Source organism: Leiobunum rupestre, chromosome 9 (assembly GCF_980474605.1).
Source record: "Leiobunum rupestre chromosome 9, qqLeiRupe1.1.hap1, whole genome shotgun sequence".
NCBI classification, from domain to species: Eukaryota; Metazoa; Arthropoda; class Arachnida; order Opiliones; family Sclerosomatidae; genus Leiobunum; species Leiobunum rupestre.
Genome location: NC_143392.1, coordinates 20,063,906 through 20,080,722, shown reverse-complemented (window position 1 = coordinate 20,080,722; position 16,817 = coordinate 20,063,906). Strand labels below are relative to the sequence as shown.

At 37.0% G+C, this 16,817-nt stretch overlaps 1 protein-coding gene across 1 annotated transcript; it reads right to left on the bottom strand.

Annotated features, from left to right (window-relative positions):
- Positions 1 to 8,024: 8,024 nt before the first annotated feature.
- Positions 8,025 to 11,551, bottom strand: tj (Maf family bZIP transcription factor traffic jam). The gene has a single exon (XM_090159121.1). It carries the CDS (start codon positions 10,422 to 10,424, stop codon positions 9,117 to 9,119), a length of 1,308 nt encoding a protein of 435 aa, XP_090015247.1. The 5' UTR covers positions 10,425 to 11,551; the 3' UTR covers positions 8,025 to 9,116.
- Positions 11,552 to 16,817: the final 5,266 nt, after the last annotated feature.

The window sequence follows — 16,817 nt, the reverse complement described above, 5'->3', positions numbered from 1 at the left end:
ATACGATATTGGAAATATAACTATATGATATTGAAAATAAATCGATACGATATTGGAAATATAACCATATGATAATTGAAAGATAAATATACGACATTTAAAATACAACCATACGATATTTAGATATACCGTTACAATATTGGAAATATAACCATATGATAATTAAACGATAAATATACGACATTCAAAATACAACCATACGATATTTAAATATACTGTTACAATATTGAAAATATAACGATAATATATTTAAAATATAACAATACGATATTTAAATATAGCGATACAATATTTGAATATAATGTTACGATATTTAAAATACAACCATACGATATTTAAAATACAACCATACGATATTTAATTACAACGATACGATATTTGAAATATAGCAATACGATATTTGAAATATAGCAATACGATATTTAAAATATAGCAATACGATATTTAAAATACAATCATACGATATTTAAATATAACGATACGATATTTAAAATACAACCATACGATATTTAAAACACAACCATACGATAGTTAAAATACAACCATACGATATTTACATATAACGATATGATATTTAAAGTACAACCATACGATATTTAAAATACAACCAAACGATATTTACATATAACGATATGATATTTAAAGTACAACCATACGATATTTAAAAATACAACCATACGATATTTACATATAACGATACGATACGTAAAATACAACGATACAATATTCAAAATACAACGTACAACCGTACGATATTTAAAGTACAACCAGAAGATATTCAAAGTACAACCATGCGCTATTTAAAACAAAACGATACGATACGATATTTAAAATAATATGAAACGATAGATAAAATAGGACTATAAGATATTTTAGAGAAGATGATACGATAGATAAAATAGGACTATAAGATATTTTAGAGAAGATGATACGATAGTTAAAATATCACGATACAATGATTTAAAATATTACGCGATACTATACAACGATACGTTATTTAAAATATTACGCGATACTATACAACGATACGTTATTTAAAATATTACGCGATACTATACAACGATACGATATTTAAAATATTACGCGATACTATACAACGATACGTTATTTAAAATCTTACGTGATACTATACAACGATACGTTATTTAAAATTTTACGCGATACTATACAACGATACGTTATTTAAAATCTTACGCGATACTATACAACGATTGTTATTTAAAACCTTACGCGATACTATACAACGATACGTTATTTAAAATATGATGATACAATGTTTAAAATAGGATGATACGATAATTAAAATACAACCATACGATATTTGAAATTATATCGATACGATATTTAAAATACCACCATATGATATTTGAGATTATATCGATACGATAATTAAAATATGACGATACGATATTTAAAATATAACGATACGATATTTGAAATAGTTTATCCCAGAATTAAGTATTTCTGAGACCAAACGAACAAATGAAATAGCACAATACGTTTGATCCTACATTTAGGAAAATGGTACTTTTGCGGCGAAATAGTCTGGAAGGGTTTCCTTTAAGGAAATCAAGTAGGAAACTGTCCCGGATGTTCTAAAAGTGTTAAACTCGGTCGAGGAACGTCTATAACCCCCGTATCGACTCGAAGAAATCAAATCAAATTCGAGCCATCCTGAATAGCGGTTCTGACTGTGTCGAGAAATAAACTATTTTGGAGGAAATGAGGGCAACATACCCCAAGTCGCCGGTTCAAAAAAAAGGGGGACCAGGACCGGTACGGGGCGTAGGACCCTTATACCCTTATTTATACATATACTCCTCTACGGTACAAAGTTAATGGAAATTTCTGCCGATACTTTCTCGACGTTCTTTCCACTCGCTTCGTCCAGCCAAACCCATAAAAGTGTCCCCCAAGGAGGAAATGGATTCTCCTGAAAAATTTCTACACATTTCGACACCAGATTTCGACTTATACCTTTTTCCTCTGGTCCCGCTACCTATAAAGAACGAACCCCTGTTCCGTCGTCCGCCCTGTTAGGTTGTTGCGTAATGCCGTAAAGCCCACCCCCCCCCCCCTTTTCCTCCCAAAGGGGGACTTGATCCAATATAACCCGGAGGGCTCGCCTATTCCTTATATCCGGATATTATACCCGGTTTTGGACGTCATCTGATTGGCGGATAAAAAGATTTTTTTCTCTTCGTGACATTGAATTTTTTTTCCCAATGTAGATGTCACTGTTGTACCTTGAAATGATACAATTATGTAGATAAGTGGCAAAGATATATATACAGTTTTATCTCGTACTTTGAAACCAGGAAATACTTTATATGTATTTCTTTTAAGACGAAGAGAAGTACTCCTATTCATGGAACATTAGTTTTATATATTACGGCAGAAGTAAATAAGATAAGTGTCAATCTCTTTAGAACTGCTAAAATTTTATTCATGTAGGCTTGCTATTAGACGCATTCACATATTGCCTACAGGTCACATATTGCCTACAGGAAAATATGCATAAAGGGGCGATATACAACCGATGTACCTTCCTATTTAATAATGTTTGAGGTAGATGGCGACACTATAAAGTTTATGGAAAATAAACTTTTTTTAAAAGTTATTAACTAATTACTAAATTATAGTACTTTAAATTCTTATTAAAAATATATAGCTTTTGTAATTTAAAATAACAATTAATTTTAACAAAAGTTAACACTCTCCGCCATAGATGGCACTATAATGCGCTTTTAAACTATCCAATCAGGGAAGATAATTTTGTATTTTAAATCTCGACAAAACCGTTCTAAACTAAAAACTGAAAACTTTCAACCAATCGTCGAAAATCAAAATTATGACGTCATGCTGCTATCAGAGCGCCATCTACTAACAAATAACGCCATCACCGCGTTACCTCGGATGAATTTTACCCCTTTAAAGTCGTCTTTGCCCCTTAAATATTTTAAATCTATCTATTTTTCAAAATTAGTTTTGGAAAAAAAATTCCTACGTGTTGAAATAGGGCATATAGTGGTTAAATAAAACTTGAGGTGGTAATCAGTTAAGTAATGAGGTCACTCAGGTGTACAAATCGTAGGTAATCACGACAAATCCCACAAGAAATTCACTGCAAATCACCGAATATAGTGAAAAAGAAATTGAAACTACAGAACGTCTTTGACTTTACTAAAGTGATGACGTAATCTATTACAGATTTAGCATTACCAAATCCTGTACTCTTTGTAATCGGGGTATAGAATTTAAGGAAGTGGTTAGCTGGGAGAATCAGTAATCAGGTGTACAAATGTTTTACCACTTGATAAAACTTTTAAATTGTGCTTTATAAATAAATAAATATCTATTTATAATTACATGTTTCATTCCTAGAGCCTAGACAGATCTTTCTATCATAAGACTATGTAATATACTTCTGATAATATGTTGCCAGTCGTTCGATTTTTTGTTTAATTTGATCTTAGATTGGACTCATTTTTAGTTTGTATTTATCTATGTTAATTCCCCACTTGATACATTTGAAATTATTTTTATTTTTTATTTTGTTTTATCAACTTACATAATTGTATAAAATAGTCGTATCTTATCTAAACTTCGTAGTTCAACGCGGTTTTAGTAGGTAAAAGGGTAGCAACAGTTAGAAACGTTTCCACTTACGCGTTATCATCTTCCAATGTTATAAAAAGTGAAAGTTAAAACATTGATAAAGGGGATAGAGAGATTAAGTACCGCCATAAAACGTCTAGAAAGAACTCGTGAAACTGCAATACGACGGTAGACTTTTCCAAAAAGGTGGAAATTTTCGCAAAATTTTCAATGGTAACGAAAGTCTTAAAAAAGTAAATAAATATTTATTGATTGTATTTTTTAAGTTATTATCAGTAAGTATTATTATTCGTTAACTAGTGTGTAAAGAAATTTTACATTATTTTGTAAATTTTATTTAATAGGAGCAGGCCCACATCTATGAAACGTTCATGTAGACAGTAACGAAGAACTTTGGTAGGTTAAAGGGGTCAAAGAAAAATAAACCATGTACATTATAAAAAGTCACAGATTTAATTTTTTTATTTATTTAGTGAATTTAGGTTGATATTTCATACTAAAATAGGGTAGAGTTTGATAAAATTCAATCATAATTTGATACAAAAGCAATAGAGTGTTGTCGTCTGAAACCCTGCGACGTCACCATTGTAATTTGCCTATAGAGTGCCAGCAGCTTGAAACCCTGCGACGTCACCAATGTTAAACGTCTATTGAGAAAAAACGCGAGTTTTCATGACAACCATTACGGAAGCTACGGCTGTGACGTCACTAACTTTTAATAACACATCAACTGCTAGCACTCTATAGATAAAAAACGGTAACTGTCATGGCGGCCACTATTAACACTACAGCTGTGACGTTACAAGTTTTCAAAATCGTATCAGACAACAACACTCTATATTTATTTAAACTTATGAAGAATTGCAGATGTTATAATGAAATTACGATAAAAGTTAACTTTTACTTCATTAAGAATTTAATATACTTTTTAGCTCGTCAATTTGAAATTTTGGAGCGACCAAAATGTTGGAGGATAAATGAAATGAGCTACCCCTTTCAGTAAATCTTGGAGAGGGTCATTTCCTTCGCCCTTAAAAACATAATACCATATCCCTGAATAAGTTCCAACACCCTTCGCAGGATTGACCTTTACGAGTCCATAACTTTAAATATTATCCTCTATAAATAAGCACTTATAATCTTTCTTCGTTTTCATTGGGAATATGAGGTTAGAGTAAAAGCAGATAATAAAATTCATTGACGTAGATTTGATATTATGCTATTACCAAATTTTCAATATCTAAGATTTTTGCCACGGGATGATTTTATCCTACCCCCCTCTTCGTAACAGTTGACACCCTTATGTAAATTTTGTAGCGAATGAAGTAACATAATCCGTGGTCGATCACTCTTTGAACCGGATGCCCATATTCTGTACGAGTTTTAGTTTCTTTTTCGCGAATAGAAGTTGATACTGTGTAAGGCAATCTCGAAGGAGCCAAGCGGGGAATTATATTCTTGCACGTGCTTGGTCGTGCTGCGCAGATCGGATCGCCGTTATCTGCCTGTGATATGAGGTGTAACTATCGAGATTATATATATAGGGAGACACTTTACCGAGGGGCTAGATTTACTCATAAACTATGAGACAAAATTCATAAATTATTATAAATTATTTTTAAAAGTTTTTCTGTTTTCTTAAGATTATACTAAATTATATACTATACTAAATTTCCTGAAATATTATAAAACAAAAATTATAAATTATATTCATTGATTATATTTAATTTAAAACTGGAAAATAAATTTAAATTTTTCTATTTTCTTAAGACTATACTAAATTATATACTAAACTAAATTTCCTGAAAAATTATAAAACATAATTTGTAAATTATATTTAATTTAAACTTGGAAAATAAATTTAAATTTTTCCGTTTTCTTAAGATTATACTAAATTATATACTATACTAAATTTCCCGAAATATTATAAAACATAATTTATAAATTATATTTAATAATTATATTTAATTTAAAATTGGAATTTAAGAAATTTAAATTTTTCTGTTTTCTTAAGATTAAACTAAATTATATACTATACTAAATTTCCTAAAATATTATAAAACCGAATTAATAAATTATATTTAATTTGAAAATTTGAAAAAAAATGGAGTTTTTTTTAAGGCTATACATAGTGTCTTAATTTCTTTATATATTACAATATAGAATATTCAAAGTAATACAAATTATTTTAATATAGATGCTAGAAAACAAATGTTGTTTTTTTTATAATTTAGCATCATGGAAAATCCTTAACATAAAGTTAAAAAAAGTTACCTAAAATTGCAACTTGAAAATCGATAATTTTCCACGGAACTTTCAGAATCGTCGCATTTATGCCTAGTTAAATGTTACGGATAAAAAAGCATTTTCCTACTTGCATTATTGCAGACAATTTGACGTGTTTTCATGCAACGGTTTTCTTAGGTTTCTGATTATCTTGTTACGATTTATTTCTAATTTGATAAAACTTCATTAAACTTCCCATCTTTGTCGGTACTTTTTCCCTGAACGAACGAATTACGAATCTGTTAAATACGGTATTTATTTTATTTCGCAAAATTAAATTAAATTAAATTCAAATTTATTAGGAAAAAAACTTTTAACAGTAAAATATTTCGTAAATTCCATAATTACTAATGCCTGCTTTCACATGAATCTGATAAATTCTATATTTATTTAACTTCCCAAAAGTGGTTGTAAAATAATTAGTAAATTTCATAAATACTACGCGTTATCAATTGCTTTCGCAGAAATATGATAAATAAGGTATTTTTTAACTTCCCAAAAGTAGTAGTAAAATAATTTTAAATTACATAAATACTATGCCTGCTTTAATACGAATGTGATAAATGCGTTATATATTTTACTTCCCAAAATTCGTAGTAAAATAATTAATAAATTAGATAAATTCTACGCGGGATTAATGAAAAAATTACCGCTGTTGTAAAATTAAAAGTTGAAAATAAATATTTTGTACAACTGTGGTGAATTTTTCATTAATTCTAATCATACGTACAAGGAAGCCTGTGAAAAAAATTCGTTTACTATCACAGGAATATGATAATTTGATAAATTTATAAGGTATTTATTTTACTTCCCAAAATTGATAGTAAAATAATTAGTAAATTCCACAAATACTACGCGTTATCCATTGCGCAAACAAAATATTCTCCGAGGGAATAAAATAGAGATGCTTAGCGATTTCTACCTGAGGCATCGAGTTTATAGAAAAGGAAATTCATATTTTTTAATGATTACCAATCGTCCTTTTCGGAAGGGAGGGTGGAATTCCAGCGCAATAACTACGTCTGTCCGCTATAAAGAGAGCCGAATACAGTTGGCGGGTTTTCAAGTCCCCGGCCCCGCCTAAAGTTCGTTTAAGAGTAAAAAGCCCCCTTAGGATATTCCGTCGATTTAATAGGTTGCCATATAGTTCTCAGGGCGGTTTTAAGGGCGACCCTGTTTTAGCAATTGCAATTAGAGACCCTGCTTCTCTATATATATATAATAGTATATTCGGTGGCCTACGGTATAATGATAGTGAATGGAAGGGAGATGTCTGATCTTGGGCTTCTCTCGAGGTACGATGCGGTTTAAGGGGGCTAGGCTCCATCCTCTTTCGATCCTCTCTTTTCGGGTGTAATCGGCTAATGAAGCAAGCCCGACGCCTGGAGGATAATCGGGGGACAATTTAGCCCATACCGGTTCCCCTCTATCCAATATCTCTTTTCTTCTATCGACGATGATGAAATTTATTCGGTTTAGGACTGCGGTCGACACGAGGAAATATTTTCTAGCGTTTTGGGACAATCTATTTGTGAGCTTTAAGTTGTGATTTGCGGTGAAATGTTTCTTAGGAAATAGCGCACTAACTTAGGGAAAAATACTATAATGTTTTACGTTTTTTCCACTAGTAATGTTAGTTTAACTAACTAGTTGGTTAGGATGGAAATGATGTAAAGGAACTTCTAATGATTATAATTTGAAATATTATATATTTTGCTTTTTCTCACAGAAGTAATTAGAAGGGTAGATATTTGGAATTTATTCATACCTATAAAGCTATTTTTGAAGTTGATTTATGCTGGGAGGGAAGCAGGGGTCCTCTGTAATGTTATGTTTAAAAATATATTTTAATATTTTATTATATTTAAATATGAATTGAAGGAAATTTGGACCTGTAAAATAACCGTTTTAATGTATAAAATAAGTTTATTTTATAAGTAAATTACAAAATTGAATCCTAAAATGTATGCTTTACCAATAATAAAAATTAATGCATTGTTAGAGTATATTTAAATAAAAAGTCGACGGATTCATGTAGCTTAGTAATGCGTTTATTTATTAAGCTAATGAATACACAGTATATTTTTATATATATTTTTTTTATACCACAATAAATTTTTGTCGAAATCCTCTTTCTTAATTTTTCTAAATATAAATGAAAACCCTTCTTAAGCTGCGAGGTTTTAATTCACAATCGGAGAGAATAGTATATTTTTACCATCTAGTTAAATTCGGGTTTCATCTATTTTTTAAATATAGAGAATACACCTCGTCCACTTTTTTAAAAGCTTAAACGTTTTATCGTCTCAAAATGTGCGCTCCTGAAAATTGTTTCGAGTTAGATTTTTTGTGTCTTTTCATTATTATTTTGTAAAGTATATATAGTTTTATATCTGCCGGCAAATAAGCTACAGTTTTTTGGCTCAACAATTCTACCAGTTTTTTCGTCTCAAAAAATGTACATATTTTCGCTTTTCGTCACAATTATTCTATAAAGCGAAAAAACCGTTGTTTTACTGTATCGAAGTTTATCATAGTTTATTTTAATAATTCCTTGTTAGATCTTGAGTAAACGTTAAGTCTCTTTTGTTATTACTTTTTAAACTTTTTTTAAACATAAGTTTTAATGATTATTCCAACTTACGAACTGCCAAATATTACATCAATGCCTAGGACCAATAGGGAGGTGTACTTTAAACATTGAAAAATTATTTCACTCGGGAATCGTGGGGGAGAAAAATTGGGGATAAATTGGTTAAAATTTCTCAAATATTTTTAAACAATTGCGTTAAACACTTTTCTATATTATTTCTATTTTTTTTTATAAAACTGTATTATAAAAACTATATAACTATATATTATTTTTTTATCAATATACTAATAAATCTTTGGACTAGAATAACATTCTGCACTCACCCATGTTTTCCGTCATTTTCTCTTCCTTTTTTTGTACGCTTTTTTTTGTCTAAATAAAAAATTTTGCGGGATTTTTATATATAGTAAATCTATATATTTTCGTAAGTTGGAATCTTCATTATTGCGTGTATTTTTATATATATATATTTTTGGCGTGAAGGTTATCTGTTTTGGATATAAAGGTTATTCGTCCCGTCCCGAGTCGCGTTCGTCACGGAGTTGCGATGGAACACTCGGTCGCCGTCGTCGTCGTGGTGGTGGCTGTGGCCGGCTCGAGTTCGGCCGGAGCTCCAAGATCACATGTAGAACTCCGGGGAACTGGGCGTGCTGTTTCCGCCGCTGGAAACGCTGGACAAGGACCCTTGAGAACAGTCTCTGACGACCACCGTCGTGGCCGGTGGAGGCCTGATGTGTACGCTGCACTGTTGCTTGTAGAAATCGCGCTCCTGGCAAACCCTGTCCAATTCCTGCCTGAGCCGACTCATCTCCGACTGTATGACGCGTAATTTGGCCTCGAGTTCGTGCCTTTGCGCCAGTCTTTTGGTGCGGCAGTTTTGAGCGTAGCCCCTGTTCTTCAGAGTCCGTCGTTTCTGTTTGAGCCGCACGACTTCTTCGCGCGGACACCCGTGCAGTTTTTTGTTCAACTCGCGCACTGAGAGCTGGATCAGTTGATCGTCGTTGAGGAGGTCTCTCGCGTTCGAGGAATTGCTCGACATGGAATTGTTAGAGACGGAGCCCATGGGTGCCGAAGGGCCGTCCATGCTGTCCCCGTTGCTGCGCGGCCCTCCCACGCCCCCCATCCCTCCGCCACCGCAGTTCATCGACGACGACCCGTGACACTGCAACCCGGACCCGCCGACACCGCCGCCGCTCAGCTCGTTGTTGCCGTTCATCATGTTGTGCTGGTGCTGCTGCTGTCGCTGGTGAGGCACCCCGGGACTCATGAGTTGCAAGTCGCCGTAGTCGCGCCTCATCAGCCAGGCGTCCATGTGCTCGCTGCCGCACTGGGGCCTGAGATCCAGCGGCTCCTGGTTGGTCCCGACACCTCCGTACCTCAGCGTCTGAGTCAACCACATCATGCCGTCATCCAGGACGCTCTTGTTATCCAAAACCGGGCTCTGGGCGATGGCTACCGCGAATTGCGGCGAAGAAGGGCTCGTCGCCGAGCAAACTGGGATCGTGACCGACGACGAAGGCGCGTCCGGAGAGTTCCCGGGCGTACTGGCTTGCAACGGCAAAGGCTTTCTCGGTATCTCGCCGTTTAAGTAGTTACCGCCGACTGAGATGTTGTGCAGATGATGGTGCTGCTGTTGTTGTTGTTGCTGGTGTTGTTGTTGATGGTGCTGTTGCTGCTGCTGCTGGTGTTGATGGTGCTGTTGCGGTTGTTGATGCGGATTCATTCCGCCACCCATGTTCTGCATCGAGGCCATGTTTTGATTATTATTCTCGCTGTTAGCGGCAGCGGCGGCGGCGGCGGCCGCCTGTTGTTGTTGGAGGCCGTATTTGGCGCGACTCTCCATCTCCTGTTTGACCACCTCCTCCAGATGGTCGAGGTCAAACTCGTGGACGTAATCGTCGGTCATGTTTCCGGATTCCGAGTCCATCTCAACGGCCGAAGCGGATTTGCTGAAGTCGGCCCCGCGAAGCCGTTCTGTCTCCGTACGGATTCCAGTCGTACGGATTTTACCTCTCGGGCACGACGCGTAACGGGACGTTTTCCCGGCCCGCGCCGATGCGGCCCCGAGTGACAGCGACCGTTTCGCGACGACTCCGATCGACTAATTTCAACGGAGCGATTCTACGGCTTCGTCAGCGACGATGTAGAAGCCGTCTTCTTAATGAGATATAAAAGAAAACCTTTCCTTTATTCTTTGTAGAGAAGACGTAGTCCTTTTAAGCGGGTAAACATCGAAGTTCTTTACCGGGTTTCCGCACTTTTAAAATATATCTTTTTTTCCAGTCTAGAGCGGGGATCGTCTCGGGATGGAACCGTCTGACGAGAACTCCGCGAAGAGAAAAACTTTCCTTCTTCTTTCGGATGGAGAGAGTTGGTAGCGGGCGCGTGACGCCTCTGCTCGGAGTCAATTCCTCGGATTTTGGACGGCGTAACGCGACTGTGCTCCGAGCGCGGATCCGCCGAAAACTTTCTCCTCCCGAAGCTCCTTTTAACTCGGCTTCCGTTATAAGTCGTCACCGACGTAGAGAACTGTTCTATCTCTCGTTCACTCCTGCCAAGTCTAGTTGGCAAACGGTGGGTAGGCGGATCGCTGCCGAGGATGCGAACGCCCGAAAAAAACACTAGCCAGAAAAACCTCGGCGTGACGCCGGTGGGCGCGAAAAGGTTTAAAAACGAAACCGAGGAGGCCGATCACGAATTGGAGGAAGGAGCGGTGCCCTATTGGAGTACTCGTTTCTCGCAGTCAATCTAATGAGAAAGTGGGGTTAGAGAGCCCCTTTTTGTTACCCCGGAACTGCTCGGATAGCAGCGCCACTTAGTGGTGGGATTATCCGTTCCCCCCCACCGCCGGCTCTTCTTCTATCTCTCCGCTCTCGAAGTTCTTCAGATTCGCGGCTGCGGTCGAAGGATGAAGCGAAAATTTACCCCGAACATCCCGAGAGAGAAACAAGAATTTGTCCACAGTCCAAAACGTCTACCAACCGAAACGTTTTTTATATGGCTATTTTTTCGCTTCTTTCGTTGGAGGCGACTTTTTTCAAAGCTTACGCTTTTCGAGTTCGCCTTTTTGTCAAGTTACCGCGACTGTTCCCTTCTAAAAAAAAACAAACTTGGATACCTTTAGGTATTTTATTTTAGGGTAAATTCGGAAGACTTTCTTGGCAATCGGTCGAGATTTAATGAAATTTTTAATTAGATTAATTTTCGCGAACTATAAGCGTCGATTCGCGTTTGCGTCTCTGTCACTTTCACTTTCTGAGCGGACTGTTTTATCTTCGCATATATTAAAACGATATCTTTGGAAACGAGGCGGGTGGAGAAAATGATATAGATAAGGTTAGCTCTTATCCCGCGATGCTTTTTTTATTCGCGGTGGTTTTCTGGAAGCCCGTTCGAAATATAGCTTTTTATTTAGATTCGTCGATGTGTAGCGGGTGTTACCAGGAAGGAGAAAAAAGTTCGTCAAAATCTACCTCTCCCGATCATTCGGCTTTATCGCGTTCGGGCTGGGAGAGGTTTCTTCCCAAATCTCACTCCTGAGGGAATAAATTTCACAATTGTCAGCGGGGGAAAGTCCGTCGGTTAGAGCGCCGCGGTGTAGAGCCAGATAAATATTCTCCTTCAGTCGAAATCGCGCCAGAACGAAACCGTTGTAGGATTTTTTAGCGACGTAACTCGGCGCGGTATCAGGGTTTAAACGTGGATGCTCAAAAAAACCTAAATCCTTCTCTCTCTCTCTCTGGCTTCTGGGTGAGGGCTGCTCTCGCGTTGACTTCGTAGTTGAAAATGGTTTGTGTTCCCTCTCCTCCGTTCCGCGTCTTCCCAAATTCCCCCCCCCCCGCGGTTCCCTACTTCTTGACGTCCCTCCCCGTTTTAGTCTACCGTACTTTTGTTTCAAACTAGAGGAGGGTGGTACCTCTTCTTAGCCCCCTTTTCGCCCGTCCGCATTCCGAATTACGCCTTCATCCCCCCCTAACACTCCCTCCCTTCCCCGGTAAGACGGCTTCCCCGGGATACTTAATCCGCGACGACCAACCCTGGCCTAGGATCGGACCGAATTAATGAGTTACGTCATCGTCGGGGTGCTAGGGGGGGGGGTGCTGGTGGTGGTGACGTGGTGGACCCGTTTCTTTTCCGTCTCTGACCCGAATTCGGCGAAAGGATGGAGAAGTACTCCGTCGCGTCCCACCGCGAGACTTTCATACCGACGCTTTTAGAAAGGTAAGTTTTTATCCTCAAAATGTTGGGAAGCCCCGTAATGGGTAGCGTTGCACCCCTCCTCGAAGACAGCGGTGGTGCCGTCCCGTTTTAAAAGGGGGACTAATTGACCCTTAACGCGCAGGTTCGGATTTTTTTGGTCGTCGGGCTGAAAGGGGTGTGTAATTGCGAAGAGCGCACGCGCGCTGTTTATCCGATCCAGCCCCGTTCAGCCACCGGACATTCGCGCATTGCTCCGGCGCATTCCCATCTCTCTCTGCCGCTCCATCCCGCGCGTCGACGAAGCCAAATCCGCCAGGGGCCGTCCACCGTTATTACCAAAAATAGCGTCCCCCTTTCGTCCTTGTATACCTGTAAATATCACACCCACCCATCACCCTCCGCTTTTGAGTTACGATTTGGGTTTTGTTGTTTCGGAAAAGGTCCGCTTTCCGCTTCTGCTGATAACGAAATAGTGCCCTCAGTTACAATTTATTTATTTAGACTCTTTTGTAACGATTAGTTTTATCTGATAAAGACTCCAAATGTAAATAAACATCTTTTTTGACATCGTGTTCTGGCTAAGAATAATGATAAGCTCAATGATTGTTTAAATATTGAGAGGATATTCTAATTTCAATTTAGATAGAAATTTGCGCGTTATTTAGAAAGGTATCTTTGTATTGGACATGATAAGCACAGTGATTTCAAAAAGGGTTGCAGCTTAAGCTTAAGGATGCTTTGGATTTGTTAAATATTGATGGGATATACAGTTTGAAATTTATCTAGGAATTTGGATGTTATTAGAAAGGTATCTTTGTATTGGACATGATAAGCTCAGTGATTTCAAAAAGGGTTGCAGCTTAAGCTTAAGGATCCTTTGGATTTGATAAATATGGATGGGATATACAGTTTCAAATTTATCTAGGAATTTGGACGTTATTAGAAAGGTATCTTTGTATTGGACCTGATAAGCACAATGATTTCAAAAAGGGTTGCAGCTTAAGCTTAAGGATTCTTTGGATTTGATAAATATGGATGGGAGATACAGTTTCAAATTTATCTAGGAATTTGGACGTTATTAGAAAATTATCTTTGCTTTGGACATGAGAAGCTCAATGATTTCAAAAAGGGTTGTAGCTTAAGCTTAAGGATGCTTTGGATTTGATAAATATGGATGGGAGATACAGTTTCAAATTTATCTAGGAATTTGGACGTTATTAGAAAGGTATCTTTGCTTTGGACATAATAAGTACAATGATCTGAACGGATTTAGCTTAAGGATACTCTATATTTTTATAAATATCGATGGGTAATACAGTTTCCAATTTAGCAAAGAATTCGGACGTTAGTAGAAAGATTTATTTAAGCAAGAATACGTCGTCCTCGAAACTGTAAACTTAAAATCTGATTTCTGTTAAGTTATTAGCTGTACTTTGAATTGAAGTCCTTGTAGTGTTTCTATATACGGAAACCGATAGGGAAACCTGTCAAGTGAAAATAATGTTCAGTTATTGGTGACATATTAAATGAATATGTATAATTCTCCCAGGGTGAAACCCGTGAAAGAATGAACGCGAAACTGTTATTGATTGGCGGGACACGTTGGTTCCTTGTGTTTTCCGCCGGGACTCGCCTAATTTTCGGCGAAGAGGGGGCTACATTTTATTATGAGACCCTCGTAGTGGGGGTAGGGGGTGGTCGTGGTTCGGTACGAAACGTGAGGGATTAACTGTATGAGGAGATAATCTGGATTAAAAGACTTTTTATGGCAAGGATACCATCAAAACGTGCTCCAACTTCGGGAATCGCCTCCTCCATACGATACCGAACGTTGTCTCAAATTAGGCTACGCGATGTTTTTCAAGTATATCTGTATGTAGCAGATTTGTCTTTCTTTTTTGGGTTTTAACCGTCACGTGAATTTTTTGAATAGATTTAAGTGGTTTTTGAGGTCGTTCTGTGTGATGGTTTACACCATATACGTAATATAGCTGTTTGGACGGTCACCGAATTATATATGTGAATTTTATATTTTAATTGGGTGGTATAGACGTTATTTATTAGGTTTTGTTCAACATGACTTTAGACCTTGTACTTTATGATTTTTAACCTTGTTTTTCCAATCATCATCAGCTAGGCTAATACGCAAGGCACCACCTTAGGCCTAAGTCATCATACGACCTTTGGAGCCATTAGTTCAGGTGGCCGGGTTACAATTCGTAGGAGGGTGGTGACAAGCCCTGCATGCCACGCGTTCGAGCCAACAGCTCTCTACACTGACTATTACCGTTAACCTCAACAAGTTTTTATGGGAGGGGAAACCGAAGATCTCGAGGGAAAACCCCTTAAACCAGCGGGGTAAGAACTTGCAAACTCTACGCAGAAGGAGTTGTTGTTGTTGGAAGCTACTCTAGATACATAATTTTAAACCTAGCTTGATTTACGTAATTTTGGGTTTTATTCTAAATAATTTTGGACCTTGTTCTACATAATTTTGGGTTTTGCTCTAAATAATTTTAAGGTTTTGTTCTAAATAATTTTGGGTTTTGCTCTAAATAATTTTGGGTTTTGCTCTAAATAATTTTGGGTTTTGCCCTAAGTAATTTTGAGTTTTGCTCTTAATAATTTTGGATTTTGTTCTAAATCATTTTGGGTTTTGTTCTAAATAATTTTAAGGTTTTGTTCTAAATGATTTTGGGTTTTGTTCTAAATAATTTTGGGTTTTGCCCTAAGTAATTTTTAGTTTTGCTCTTAATAATTTTGGATTTTGTTCTAAATCATTTTGGGTTTTGTTCTAAATAATTTTTGGTTTTGTTCTAAATAATTTTAAGGTTTTGTTCTTAATAATTTTGAGTTTTGTTCTTAATAATTTTGGGTTTTGTTCTTAACAATTTTGGGTTTTGTTCTTAATAATTTTGGGTTTTGTTCTTAATAATTTTGAGTTTTGTTCTTAATAATTTTGGGTTTTGTTCTTAATAATTTTGGGTTTGTTCTTAATAATTTTGAGTTTTGTTCTTAATAATTTTGGGTTTTGTTCTTAATAATTTTGAGTTTTGTTCTTAATATTTTGAGTTTTGTTCTTAATAATTTTGGGTTTTGTTCTTAATAATTTTGGGTTTTGTTCTTAATAATTTTGGGTTCTATATAGTGATTTACTTCACTGTTATTGAATTTTATTAATATTAAATAAATATATGAATATTTAAAACATTAAACGTTTTATTTTACCCGTTTTTGTATTGCTTAAACTCACTATAGTTTAGGGTCATTTTAGTCCAAGCCAGACGAAAAGGTACAACCGCATTTAAAACCAACAAAAAAGCAGTCCTCAATTTGTTCTGAGCAGCGGAACACCGAAGACGAATGCGACAAGAAAGCGGTTAAACGTAACGAGCACCTTTCTTTTTTCTTTTCATTATGAAAGTAAAACAATTATTATGTAAGCGGGGGGGAGGAAGGGGGTAGGAAATGTTCCACGACGAGATATTCTTTCGGGCGACTAACACATTGTTCGAGCAGTCTGAGATGAGAATCGCCAGTTAGCGGAAACAAAAAGAGACCCCCCTCTTTAGCGACCAGATTGACATTCCACAATCTCTTTGATTATCATTCCCGTGACCGACTTATCTCTGGCGTTTGTTGGTGGTGCTGCTGGTGGTGAAAGTGGTCCTCCCCCCTCCGTCTCAGCTGTCTTTTGTGTCCGAGTTACAATCAAACCGCGTGACGCTACCAGTTCCCAATTAACCCCTTACCAACTGCGACCATCCTCCCTGCCTCTTCATTTTTTAAAGGACTCCTTGTCACGACATAAAACGGAGGGGGGGTGGGACACCATTGACCCCCCCCCGAATTTCTGACTATTGTATTCCCCTTCCTATATATTGTACCAATGAAGAGCCAGGCTATGGTGGCGCCGTTTCAACGTAACTTGATATTGGTCGATGCCTTCAGCTTGCTTTTACTCATTTTATTTTGGTTTAAAGAGACTAAGTGGATGAAAAAAAAAGAGCCACGAAGAATCCTTTGACGGGAAACGGTTGGTTTCACTTCCGGTACGTTGCGCCTGAGTGACACCAGAGGGAGCAATTAAAAGATTTTTTTTAAATATAGCCTTATAACC